This window comes from Bubalus kerabau, chromosome 9, assembly GCF_029407905.1.
Source record: "Bubalus kerabau isolate K-KA32 ecotype Philippines breed swamp buffalo chromosome 9, PCC_UOA_SB_1v2, whole genome shotgun sequence".
In the NCBI taxonomy this organism is placed as follows: domain Eukaryota; kingdom Metazoa; phylum Chordata; class Mammalia; order Artiodactyla; family Bovidae; genus Bubalus; species Bubalus kerabau.
The window spans coordinates 84,321,975-84,335,040 of NC_073632.1; the positions used below are offsets into that span (position 1 = coordinate 84,321,975).

At 38.1% G+C, this 13,066-nt stretch overlaps 1 protein-coding gene across 4 annotated transcripts in view; it reads right to left on the bottom strand.

Annotated features, from left to right (window-relative positions):
* The window catches only part of NHSL1 (NHS like 1), a 262,524-nt gene that overhangs the window by 25,769 nt on the left and 223,689 nt on the right, over positions 1-13,066 (bottom strand). For all 4 annotated transcript variants that reach the window (XM_055535747.1, XM_055535748.1, XM_055535746.1 and 1 more), the window contains exon 3: positions 11,549-11,676. In XM_055535747.1, coding sequence (XP_055391722.1) covers positions 11,549-11,676 — 128 coding nt within the window. The remainder of the gene's footprint in view (positions 1-11,548; positions 11,677-13,066) is intronic.

Below are 13,066 nucleotides of genomic sequence, written 5' to 3' on the forward strand. Positions count from 1 at the left end.
GTGAAAAGTGAAAGTCAAGTCGCTGAATCCTGTCTGACTGTTTGCAACCCCATGGACTGCGGCCCACCAGGCTCCTCCATCCATGGGATTTTCCAGGCAAGAGTACTGGAGTAGGGTGCCATTGCCTTCTCCGAAAGACTACTCTAGAGCTATGAACATAGTGCGGTACAGGGATAGAGTCCTAAGCTAAGAATCCAAAGACCTGAGTCTATTTGCTTTTTATTTTTCAGTCAAGGGATCCTGAAGTTGTTCCTAAACATTGAAGTTTCCTTTGCTGTAAAATAGGGCTGTACTCTCTACCATATCCTACTAAGGGTACTTGTGAACCTAATGACATGATAGCTATGAAAAAGGCAGTGTGGAAATAAATATATGTATACATATGAATAGACATCTCAATATATGAGATTTTACATTATCAGTACATAATACATATAAAATGAAAACCTACTTTCTTTGCCACCTAAGGAAAATGTGAAATGTTTGTAATTAAAACTGACAAATAAATATATTCAATTTATTGAGCATGTTACTGACATCTTATTATGATACTAAATTGCATTTTATCAATTCATGTTTGATCCAACACTGGTTAAAATGATCACATCTACTACAGATCCTTGAAAGGCAATTAAGGCTTCCCACCTGGCTCAGTGGTAAAGAATTCGCCTGCTAATGCAGGAGACAGAGGACACATGGGTTCGATTCCTGGGTTGGGAAGATCCCCTGGAGGAGGAAATGGCAACTTCCAACCAAAGGAATGTTTGAAAGAATTAAATTAAGTCATGGAGATCAAATCAGTCAATCCTAAAGGAAATCAATCCTGAATATTCATTGGAAGGACTGGTGCTGAAGCTGAAACTCCAATACTTTGGTCACCTGATCCAAAGCGCCAACTCACTGCAAAAGACCCTGATACTGGGAAAGATTGAAGGCAGGAGGAGAAAGGGACAACAGAAAATGAGACGGTTAGATGGCATCACTGATGCAATGGACATGAGTTCAAGCAACCTTAAGAAGAGAGTGAAGGATAGGGAAGCCTGGCGCGCTGCAGTCCATGGGGTCTCAAAGGGTCGGACACAACTGAGCAACTGGACAACAAAATCATACCAATGTAAATCAATTATGTCTACCCTTTATGCAGTTGTGACACTCCAAATAGGTTTGATACACAATACTTTTTATCTACCCTCACACTGCAGGTACACAGAACACACACAAATTAAAATTAATTTTATTTGAGGATTTCATGACAGTATGTGTAAAGTTCACATTAAGCTTCACATGTCTGAAGTTGAATCTCAATTTAGTAAATTATGTTACTCTTTCTGATAGATACATACGCAGAAATAATTTTTCAGGCAACCTTGAAATATAGCCTAGATAGCATAGACTTTAAAGGTCATGAGAAGCAAATCTTAATAGGCAAACTTCAGCTTGATGGAAAATAAATAGCATGGCAACACCCTACCGAGAGGGTTCCCTCTTCCATGAGACGTCTGCCTAGGGAGATGGTGAAGCACTGTTTTATGGTCTGTATTCTGCTCAGTGGGACTCATCAGCCCTGGTAACCTACTTTTCTTTCAGTTGACTGAGACTGTCAGATTCGATAACTCTCACAATGAAACAGATCTTCAGTTCAGCCTCGTTGCCAGGGAATGATCACTAGGGATTGCTCCAGAATAACAACTGACAAAGATAATCTAGTTTATAAAGTACTCCCTTCCTTTGTGAGAAAATTTCCCAGACAAGCAGGGCACAGATAAAGTTATATGCAAATGTGACTGTGGCACAGTGCCACAATCTACTAAAGAAAAATAAGAAGCCAGGATGGCGCACTTTTCAGAATGATCTGACTCCCATTGCTCCCAGTATTTGTAAATACAGAGGGGCACAGGAAAAACCTCATCCATCTCACCGGCAGAACACATCACAATTACTCCATTAAGATGGATACTGTTATGCCATGGATTATTGCCTTAGCCTCTTAACTCTGATCTTGTTGGCCACCCTCCCCTTCTTCCCATCTCTGCTTTAATAGTCTATTCCTGTGGAATAGTTCTATTCCACAGAAGCCTGAGGGATCCTTTCAAAACATGTCAGATCATGCTGCTCCTGTGCAATCTTACTAGAACCTACAAGACTCTTCATGACCTCTGAACTGGCCCATTGCTATCTCTGACCTCAACTCCTACAATCCTATCCCTTTTTTATCCTACTCTAGCCATATCATCTTCCATCCAGTTCCTTGTACAAACCAAGCACGCTCCTGCCTCAGGGTCTTTGGACATGATGGTCCCACCATCTGAAATGCTCTTCCTTGAGACATCCTCATGGATAGCACCTTCTTATTCTTTAGGGGCTTAGTCAAGAGTCCCCTTCTTGTTGAGGTCTTACCTGCTAACCTGCCTAAAATTTCAACTCCTCCCCAATATTTTATATCTCCCTGCTCTTCTTTCTTTTTTCCCTTTAGTACATATCACCAGTATACATATATTTTAGCTATTTATCTTGTTTGTCTCTCCCTTGAAAATGTAAGTTTCAGGAGGCCTTAAATCAGAATTACATAGAGTGCAATTTCACAATTTTAGCTAAAAAGGAGTCACCATTTAGTGACTGATGTCTCAACACCTTGCCCTGGGTTACAGGCGTTATAGGAATTGGTACCTCATTTAATCTTCATACCATTAGCCTCGTTTTGTAAATATGAAAATGGAGTAAAGCAACTTTATTTGTGGAAAGTTGACAAGTGGGCAACAGATTAGAACCTACAGCTGGCCTCAAAGCTCTGCTGCTAAACAGTGTAAAATAACAACTTGATACTATTTGCAATAAATTACTATGTGTTTTCTAATCTAAAAATAAAAATATCCCTTTATATCTCTGAATAAGAAAAAGATCTTAAAAAAAAAAAGAATCGATAGTCAAGTCAGCAGTGTGGTATAATGAATGGAACACCATAAGTATCAGCACACTGGCTCTGTCATTTACCAGCTGTATGTTTTGAGCAACTCAAGCTCCCTGTGTTAAGAACAGAATAACTTAAATAGCATCGCCGTGCTTCATGTTAAGGGATCCCTTAGTACAGGGTGAATTTTATTTTATTTTTTTTTAATATCAAGTTTAAAGTGGACTTGCTTTCAGAACTTAAACGCAGCTTGATTTATAAATGCAGTTTAATTGCTCAATAATGTTCATTAATATCTCATATCCTTAATCTGGAAGGAATGGAGAGTCACAAATGAAATGTAAGAAACCATGATTTCTTGTGTCAAATTGCTTAATTTACAAAGGGAGATCACCTGCCATACCAGGAGTTGTTTTGTGAATTTTGGATACTGTTAAGTCCTGCATTTCAGAACTCTGAGGTCCTGTCTGGAAATCAGACAAGTTCCCACCAGATGGATGGTGAGGCCTGAAACATGGTCTCTTTGGCAGACTGCCAAGTTATCAAAAAGTGGGCTTAACTAAAAAACACATTTGCCCAGGCTTTTTTTTTTTTAAATCTGCTATGCTTTTAAAAATTAGAAAACATAATTATAGCCAGAGTTAAACTTAGCATTCATTTAGCAATTATTACATAAAAATAGATATAGAACAGATGCAACTATATAGAGCACCATTTAAGAGGAAAGCCACATATATTCCAGTCCTTTTTACAGGACACTTACTTAGTCTATGGTGTTTTCGTCTTCAGAATTAAATCCGTCTTGGGTGGACTTTTCTTTTTAAAGATTCTAGATAGTTTATAAGGTGCCAAAATGTTTGCAGTCTTTTTTGGCTATATGCTTATTCCACCTTTAATATACTCAGACACAAGCGATCCTGACTTCATTCTCTTCTCTCCTTATTCCCCTTCCCCCTCCCCTGGGCTCTGGACCCAACAACAAAAATCAGGGGTAGTGGTTTTGAGGGGAATACACACAGAAACAGTTTGTGGCCCATCCAGAGCTCCACAAAGGCCAGGAGGTGGTTTCCACATTCATGTTATCAAATAATTTCAATTGTTCCTTCTCTCCTATTCAATATATTACCAAAATCCAGCCCCTTCATCATGGGCTCTAAACTTTCTTACCACGTACTGAATTGAAATATTTTGGATTTAAACTATCACATATAAAGTGAACATAAATGTTCAAAATGATAATGTAATTTCTTACCTTTAATGGCCTTTTATTATAATAAATCATATATACAAAGTATATAACACAACAATGAATTTTTAAGAACCTATTGCCCAACTCATGACTTAAAATATTATGAATAATTGCATCTACCCCATACTGTTACCTCGAGGTAACTGCTCTCCTGAATTCTGCGTTATTTATTATGCCTTTAACTTTTGCTATGTATGTGCATCAGATCAGATCAGATCAGTCGCTCAGTCGTGTCCGACTCTTTGCGACCCCATGAATCGCAGCACGCCAGGCCTCCCTGTCCATCACCAACTCCCAGAGTTCACTTAGATTCACGTCCATCGAGTCAGTGATGCCATCCAGCCATCTCATTCTCTGTCGTCCCCTTCTCCTCCTGCCCCCAATCCCTCCCAGCATCAGAGACTTTTTCAATGAGTCAACTCTTCGCATGAGGTGGCCAAAGTACTGGAGTTTCAGCTTCAGCATCATTCCTTCCAAAGAAATCCCAGGGCTGATCTCCTTCAGAATGGACTGGCTGGATCTCCTTGCATTCCAAGGGACTCTCAAGAGTCTTCTCCAACACCACAGTTCAAAAGCATCAATTCTTTGGTGCTCAGCCTTCTTCACAGTCCAACTCTCACATCCATACATGACCACAGGAAAAACCATAGCCTTGACTAGACGAACCTTTGTTGGCAAAGTAATGTCTCTGCTTTTGAATATGCTATCTAGGTTGTTCATAACCTTCCTTCCAAGGAGTAAGTATCTTTTAATTTCATGGCTGCAGTCACCATCTGCAGTGATTTTGGAGCCCAGAAAAATAAAGTCTGACACTGTTTCCACTGTTTCCCCATCTATTTCCCATGAAGTGGTGGGACCAGATGCCATGATCTTCGTTTTCTGAATGTTGAGCTTTAAGCCAACTTTTTCACTCTCCACTTTCACTTTCATCAAGAGACCTTTGAGTTCCTCTTCACTTTCTGCCATAAGGGTGGTGTCATCTGCATATCTGAGGTTATTGATATTTCTCCCATAAATATGTCTAAATTACATATTTAGACTTGCTGAGTTTGTATGTAATTTTACAGGAATACTTACAAAGATATAAAAGCATAGGATTATATGAAGTATTAAATCCAAGTTACTCTTCAAATAAATGCATATTTGAGTCTATAAGATGCCTTCTTTATCAGTCATTGTGTCAATGATACTTTGCCATTCTCTTTAGTGTTATTTACTTACCATTATGTTTCTAAGCCATATCCATGTAGTTAAGTGAGCCTATGGTTAATCCATTTCACTGAAGCATACATTCTAATACATAGCATTCCATTCTAATACATTTATTTATCCACTCTTTTACTGATGGATGATGGGTTGAAAAAGATGTTCATCCTATTATCTCAACAAGTCAAAACTCCCCTAACCAAGAGAGTGATTAGCCGGTGAGAGATATAGCTAAGGCTCAATTCCACTACCCATTGTTGAGGGAAAACAGGCTCTGGAGTCACAGATCTGGGTTTCAATCCCAGTTCACTTTTAGGGGTGAAGGGTGTGTTCACTATCTTGATTGTGGCGATGGTCTCATGTATGTATAAGTATGCCGAAACATATTAAATTGTGTACTTTAAAGGTGTGTAGTTTATTTTATATAAATTATACCTCATAATGCTCTTTGTAAAGAGAGGGAGAACTCTGTTTCAGGATTTTAAAGCTTTGTGATCTTAAGCAAGTACTGTGATTCCTCCAAGACACATCTGTGACCTGGGTACAAGCTGCCTTACATGGTTGCAGTAAGAATTAAGCAGACACACAGGTAACACCAGCCCAGCTTCTGGCTCCTGAGCTTTTCCATGTGCCAAATGCTTGGCTCCATGCTGGGAATATTGAAATCAATATGATGAGGATGCTGTGTGGCCTCCCACCTCTGCCCTGATCTAGAAGGGAAGGCAGATATGACTAGAGTCTCATCCCAGTGTAATGGAATGCGTGGAACAAGAGAAACTGGAACAAGTTGAGAGATGCCCTCACTACTTGAATGCATAAAGGTCTGAAATGACAGACCACAATCTTCTCACCCTGCTAAACAGGACAGAGCAACAAAGTGCCACAGATCGCAGAGCAGCGAACACATGGAACCAGCAAAAACTCCTCTGTGTTTCCACTGTGTCCTGGAATTACTTACCCAGAGAGACCCAATAATAAAATAATTGTATATAGAATCATGTTTTCTGGATAGTTAAGTGACCCAAGGCCAGGGGCTCTGTCTATATATTGGGACTAAGCAGGACTTAACATGGTTTTTTGAAAACAATACCGTGAATAAGTGAATGCTGCTACTGCTAAGTCACGTCAGTCGTGTCCAACTCTGTGCGACCCCATAGACGGCAGCCCACCAGGCTCCCCCGTCCCTGGGATTCTCCAGGCAAGAACACTGGAATGGGTTGCCATTTCCTTCTCCAATGCATGAAAGTGAAAAGTGAAAGTCAAGTCGCTCAGTCGTGTCCGACTCTTTGCGACCCCATGGACTGCAGCCCACCAGGCTCCTCCATCCATGGGATTTTCCAGGCAAGAGTACTGGAGTGGGGTGCCATTGCCTTCTCCGGAATAAGTGAATAACACCAAACAAGTCAAAGACAGAGGGAAAAGTGGCAACAGCAGGCATAATGAGAAGGAACTTGGGTAATTTAGTAATCTTGTCCTATTATTTCACCAACATAGTGCAATGAAAAGAAATGAAATATAAAGTGAGAAGCCCTGCATTCATGTCCTCTCAAATACTGGCTTTGTGATCTTGAGAAAGCAATTTAATATATCTGAGTCTCAGTTTCAAGATGGTTACAATGCTAGCAATAATTATTAAAAATACTGACTTTATGGAAGGTCTTGTGAAAATGAGATATAATTTGTGAAAAAGTTCTGAAGTGTTCTACAATTATTATAAAATGAGTGCCAGTAAAATAACCACTGGTAGTTTTACACACAGATAACCTGTAAAGTCACAACAACTAGAAAGTCTTAGTAATTGCTGAAACCTCTCAAATTTATTGCCTTAGGTAGGAAATTCTATGTTTGTGGAATAAAAGACTTAGAATGATTGAAAGAGTAGCCAAATTTTCATAAAACCAGACACTGTCTACTGAACTAATTTCTTTGAAGTCTGGTTTGAAAAACCGAGCAGTTTAAAGACATCAGTCATCATTATTTGAGCATATGCTGTGCCAGGCACCATGCTTAAGGATTTAAAAAACATTAACTCACTTCAGCCTCATAACCATCTTCAAGGTGTGAAAGGCAATCAAGTAATTTATTATCAAAACCAGAATGCCTTTGAGAGTGAAAGGAGTACTTTTAATAATTACACAGAACAGCAGCCGTAAACCAGGACTATCCTGAGCAAAACCAGAACATGTGGTTTATGACCCTTCACAGTTAAGGAAAGTGAAACTCGCAGAGGGAAGCAATTTGCCAAGGCCACCAACTTCGACAGGTGGGAAAGCTCCTCTAGACCAGTCTCCCCAGCATCACCTTATACATGCTTCCTACATGTGCGGTTACAGAGGAAGGCCACTGTCCTTTTATCATCCTCAAAATCCTCCTTCAATTTAAATCTCTCATATCAATAAAGACCAAAACAGAACCTGAGATGATGCCAGTTCAAAGAAAAACAGAGACTAGAAAAGAAAATTTCAGTTTCTATCAATACCATGAAAGCCAACCATTTATTGCCACAATCCCAGTCTAATTTATCTGTCTGGGGAGAAGGAGGGCAAATTTTACGCAAGAGATTGAGTAACTCATGACTGACATCCTTTCTGCTGAGACAATGGGCCTCTGTGAATGTTTCCCTGATTCAGTGAACATATCATCAAACATAACCTCCCACAATGGCAGTTGGAGATATGCCCTCTCAACTCACAGGAAGTATCCTGTCATCTGTAACTGAAATTTCCTTCAAATACCTGAATAACCTCTTTGGTAGTACCTGGCACACAATGCAAACTAACAAAACAAAAAACTGTCAAGACTAGAACAATACCAAAGCAACAGCTTACTCTTTGATTTCACAGTTGAATAAAAATGTTATTTTGTGGGATTTCTGAATCCCTTTGCAGACAGCATTTTTCAAGCAGCATGTTTACTATGTAGATGACATATATAACATATACTTGGAAACAGTTCAAGCAACTTCTTTTCTTGCTACACTACATCACTACTTTGAAAGATATGTATGTGGAGATCACCAGCAAAATAACTTTCACTACACCATAAACACAAGTCCTACTTGGGAAATGTTTTGCATTTGGATAATTACTTTGGAATGATGAGCCAGAATAAATAACCAAAACAGGCATCCCCTAAGTTCTCTGTTCTAATTTATATGTCCTTAACTTCTGTCTTATTAGCAACTCTCATTTTAGGAGAGTGCTCTTATCCTAAGCACATAATAGATGCTTAATTATTACCTGTCCCTTCTTCTCCAGAGTTCACTGCTGTCCTCACCATAGCCTACTTAGAAATACAAAGGGTTTTCCCAGTAGAATTTTCCTTCTAAATTGACTTCTGTATACTCCATGTTTAAAATGACCCCAACTGCTAGAGTGACATTTAAGGACATGATTGCAGTCAGGGGTCTTGGTCTTAACATAGGAACTATACACTGTTAGCCTGGAGCCCCTCATACAATGAATGGATCCCCACCTGATCTCAAATGCCAACTTCACCATCATATATGCATGGATGCATGCAAGTTGCATCGGTTGTGTCCAACTCTTTGTGACCCTATGGACCATAACCAGCTGGGCCTCTTTGTCCATGGGATTCTCCAGATAAGAATACTGGAGTGGGTTGTTATGCCCTCCTCCAGGGGATCTTCCTGACCCAGGGATCAAACCCATGGTCTGTTATGGTCTCCTGCATTGGCAAGTGGGTTCTTTACCACTAGCATCACCTGGGAAGCCCTAAAAAGTTAGGTCACTTCCTGGACTTTACATTCTGTCTTTAACATTCTGTCCTACCAGCTTGTATATTCAAGTGCCACACTGCAGTGATTCCTGACTCTTTATGTTTTAATACCTGGTCAGGCTGCTTCTCCTTCCCCGTTGCTCTTCTAGTTTACAGCTTTGCCAGTAGCAATCTTGGACCTGGCCTCTCCAAACCTCTTTCTCCTCCTCCCATCCCCTAAAATAATTCCACACTAAAACAGAACAAAACTACTCAATTTTTTATTGCTACTGTGTTAATTTTTAAAATTAACTTGGGCAGAATTGACAGTTTTTTGATATTGAATCCTCTAATCTAAGAGCATGTTATTTCTTTTCACTTATTCAAATCTTAGCTGTGTTCCCATAAAGTATTTTAAAGCTTTTTCATATATAACTTGCATTTTTAAATTAAAATTTTCCCTACTTTGTTTACTATAGCTATTTTAAATAGACTTTTTCTACTATCTCTTCTAACTTGCATATGTAGATATGAAAGTTATTGATTTCTATACCAATATTATACCATATGTATATTTCTACTATGTTATAGTAACTGCAAATGCCTGTCTTATTCTTTGTTCTAATGAGAATGGCCCATTAAAAATTATGTTGGATTTGGTGACAAGTAGGTACTTTTGTTAAGTTACAAATATCCACTTATTCCCATATTATTATTATTTTTTAATCAAGAATGGCTGTAAAATTGTATCAAATGTCAATATCTACAGTTTTTATATGAATTTTTCTCCTGAAGTATATTAATACAATTAATACATGATTGAATTATCTAATGATGAACATTCTTACATTACTATGGAAATAAATCCAGGTTGATTTTGAAGTATTCATTTCATAAATGAGTTACTAGATTATGTTTCATGTTATTTTTAATTTCTAATGCCAATATTCATGAGTGAGATTGGCTAGTTTATCTTCTGATTTGTGTATTTAGGTTTTGGTATCAGTGTTAAAACTAATTTATTATTATTTTTTAATTTCATCTTTTCCTTCTCTTTCTTTGCTCTCAGACAGTTTCAAGCACTGAATTAACCTACTCTTAAAACTTTAGTAGATTCTTCTTCGTGAAACTATCTAAGCTTGGTGTTCTTCCTCAATTTGGTTCAATTTTTTTTTTAACTATTTCAATTTTTCCCCAGTTTTATTGAGATATAACGGACATTAATATTGTGAAAGCTTAAGGTCTACAATGTGATGACTTGATGCATATATATTATAAAACAATTACCACAATAAGGTTAGTTAACACCTTCATCGACTCAGTTACTACTTTGGAGGTCAATATGGTGTAATTTTTGATACAATTTTTTTAACATGGAAATTAGTCTGTTAATATTCCCCCTCTAGATGTTCTAAAGTCAGATTTGATACTTTAAATAAATTAGAAAATCAGTTTCAACATTAGCTATGTCTTGCATCTAACAAAAGATATATATAATTTTTATTCCTAATCATAAAATCTTCTGTTTGAAAAATGTTAGTGATTTCCTATTAACTATGCAATAAGAGCTAACTCTTTCACTTGGCATTGCCCATCTGTAATCTTACTTCAGCCTCCCTCCACCACTATTCCTGTCATCACTCTTCGTGAACTCAGTATCCACTGAGCTGTTCCATCTAACACCTGCTCTGATCCTTCACAACCTTACCTCCAGTGCGCCTCAGCCACCCACTCTTAGGGACATACTCTAGACCTAGTTGCTACATAATACCTGAACTGCAATTCTGGAGTGGTTCACTAACTGATAATCCTACACAATTTGCTCAAGGTGTGAGAAAAAGGAAAGAATCAAGAATGTGCCCGATGACCTTGACTTAAAAATGGGTAGAAAGAAGTTGAAACTTACTGAGGTGAGGAAAACTATAAAAGAATCAGGTAGAGTTTTTTTTTTTTTTTTTCCCTTTTGGAAGAGAGATGTGAGAATCACATTTGAATTTGAATCAGTTTGAGATAGCTGTAAGAGACATTTAAGTGGCGATGGACAGTAAGCAGATAAATGCATGAGTGTGGACTAGAGCTTAGAAATTTAGAAAACTTCAATGCATGGAATTTAAGAGATAAAGTTAAGAAGTAGTATTCTAGGAATTACGAGACACACTTTAAGTCTTAGCTCTGCCACTTGCTGTATGTATCAGTTGCATCTTCAAGGCATTAATTTCTTTATTTAGAAAGTGGTGAGTGGAAGACTGTTCTCTAAGATCTTTTTTGAACAGGCTGTTCATCCTCCATTCATTTAATTCAATAAATATCTACACAGAAGAACAGAACTGGAAGAATCATACTCCCTGATTCAGGCTATATTACAAAGCTGCAGAAATCAAAACAGTATGGTAGCACACACAAAAATAGATCAATGGGTCAGGATGAAAGCCCAGTCGAGGATCATGTGTTGAATTTAGAAGACTTACCTTTGGATCTGTTTCTTCATCCTCATCTTGGTAATCATCATAGAGGGGACTGGAGTTGGCTGCAAAGGTGGGTCCTTGGGAATAGTACTGAGAACTCCGGTAGCCATCCCGCCGTAACTTATCACATTCTGCAGGAGTAGAGGTCAGGGAAGGGAGAAAGGGCTTTAAGAACCAGGATTTGCTTACTCCTTTTTATTTACCTTTTCTTGCAATATTTCTCTACATATAATAATGATTTAAAATAATAATAAAAATGATAAAAAGAACTAAGAGTTAGTAAAGCAGCTACCACACCTTATATGCCATGTTAATACACTTCAAAGGGACTGTTTTACACCTCTCAAAAACTCTCTGAGTCAGGGTAATTACATTACTTTTATTGAAGTATAGTTGATTTACAGTGTTGTGCTAATTTTTACTGTATAGCAAGTTGACTCAGATATACAATGTATACATTCTTTTTTAACATTCTTTTCCATTATGGTTTATCACAGGATGTTGAATATAATTCCCTGTGCTATGTTATAGTAGGTTGCTATTGTTTAGTCACTAAGCTGTGTCTGACTCTTTTGCGACCCCATAGACTGTAGCCTGCCAGGCTTCTCTGTCCATCGTATTTCCCAGGCAACAATACTGGAGTGGGTTGCCATTTCATTCTCTAGGGGATCTTTCCCACTCAGAGATTAAACCCAAGTCTCCTGCATTGGCAGGCAGATTCTTTACCACTGAGCCAGCTGGAAACCTGTACACCCTATATATGATAGTTTGCATCCACTAATCTTGAACTCCCAATCCTTTCTTCCCCTACTCCCCTCCTCCTTAGCAACCACAAGTTTATTCTCTGTGAGTCTGTTTCTATTTTGTAAATAAGTTCATATTTTAGATTCCACATATAAATGATATCATATGATATGTATCTTTTTCTGATTTGCTTCACTTAGTATGATAATCTCTAGGTCTGTTTATGTTGCAGCAAATGGCAATATTTCATTCTTTTTTTATGACTGAGTAATATTCCACTGCATATATGTACCACATCCTTTTTATCCATTCATCTGTTGATGGACATTTAGGCTGCTTTGATGGCTATTGTAAACAGTGCTACTATGAAACAGGGATGCATGTATCTTTTCAAATTAAAAGTTTTGTCTAGGTGTATGCCCAGGACTGGGATAGCCGGATGACATGGCAACTAAATTTTTAGTTTTTTGAGGAACCTCCATACTGTTTTCCATACATACTATAATTTTTGACATGTAACAATTGATGACATAATTCCACATCAAAAAACGCAAGCAATTCTCATGTGAGGCTTGCCTTCTAGACTGATCAACTGGAAGTGAGAAATCATGGATTATAATCTATCATTCTGTTTTTACTTCCAATTTAATTTGATGCTAAACTGCCTGTAATCACTGTGTGGAGTTTAGCACAAAGCTGGGTGGCAGTCTGAGATGTCTTCCAGTTCATGGACCAATGACTGGGGCCATTGGCTGCTCAGAGACTGGGGATTCTCTT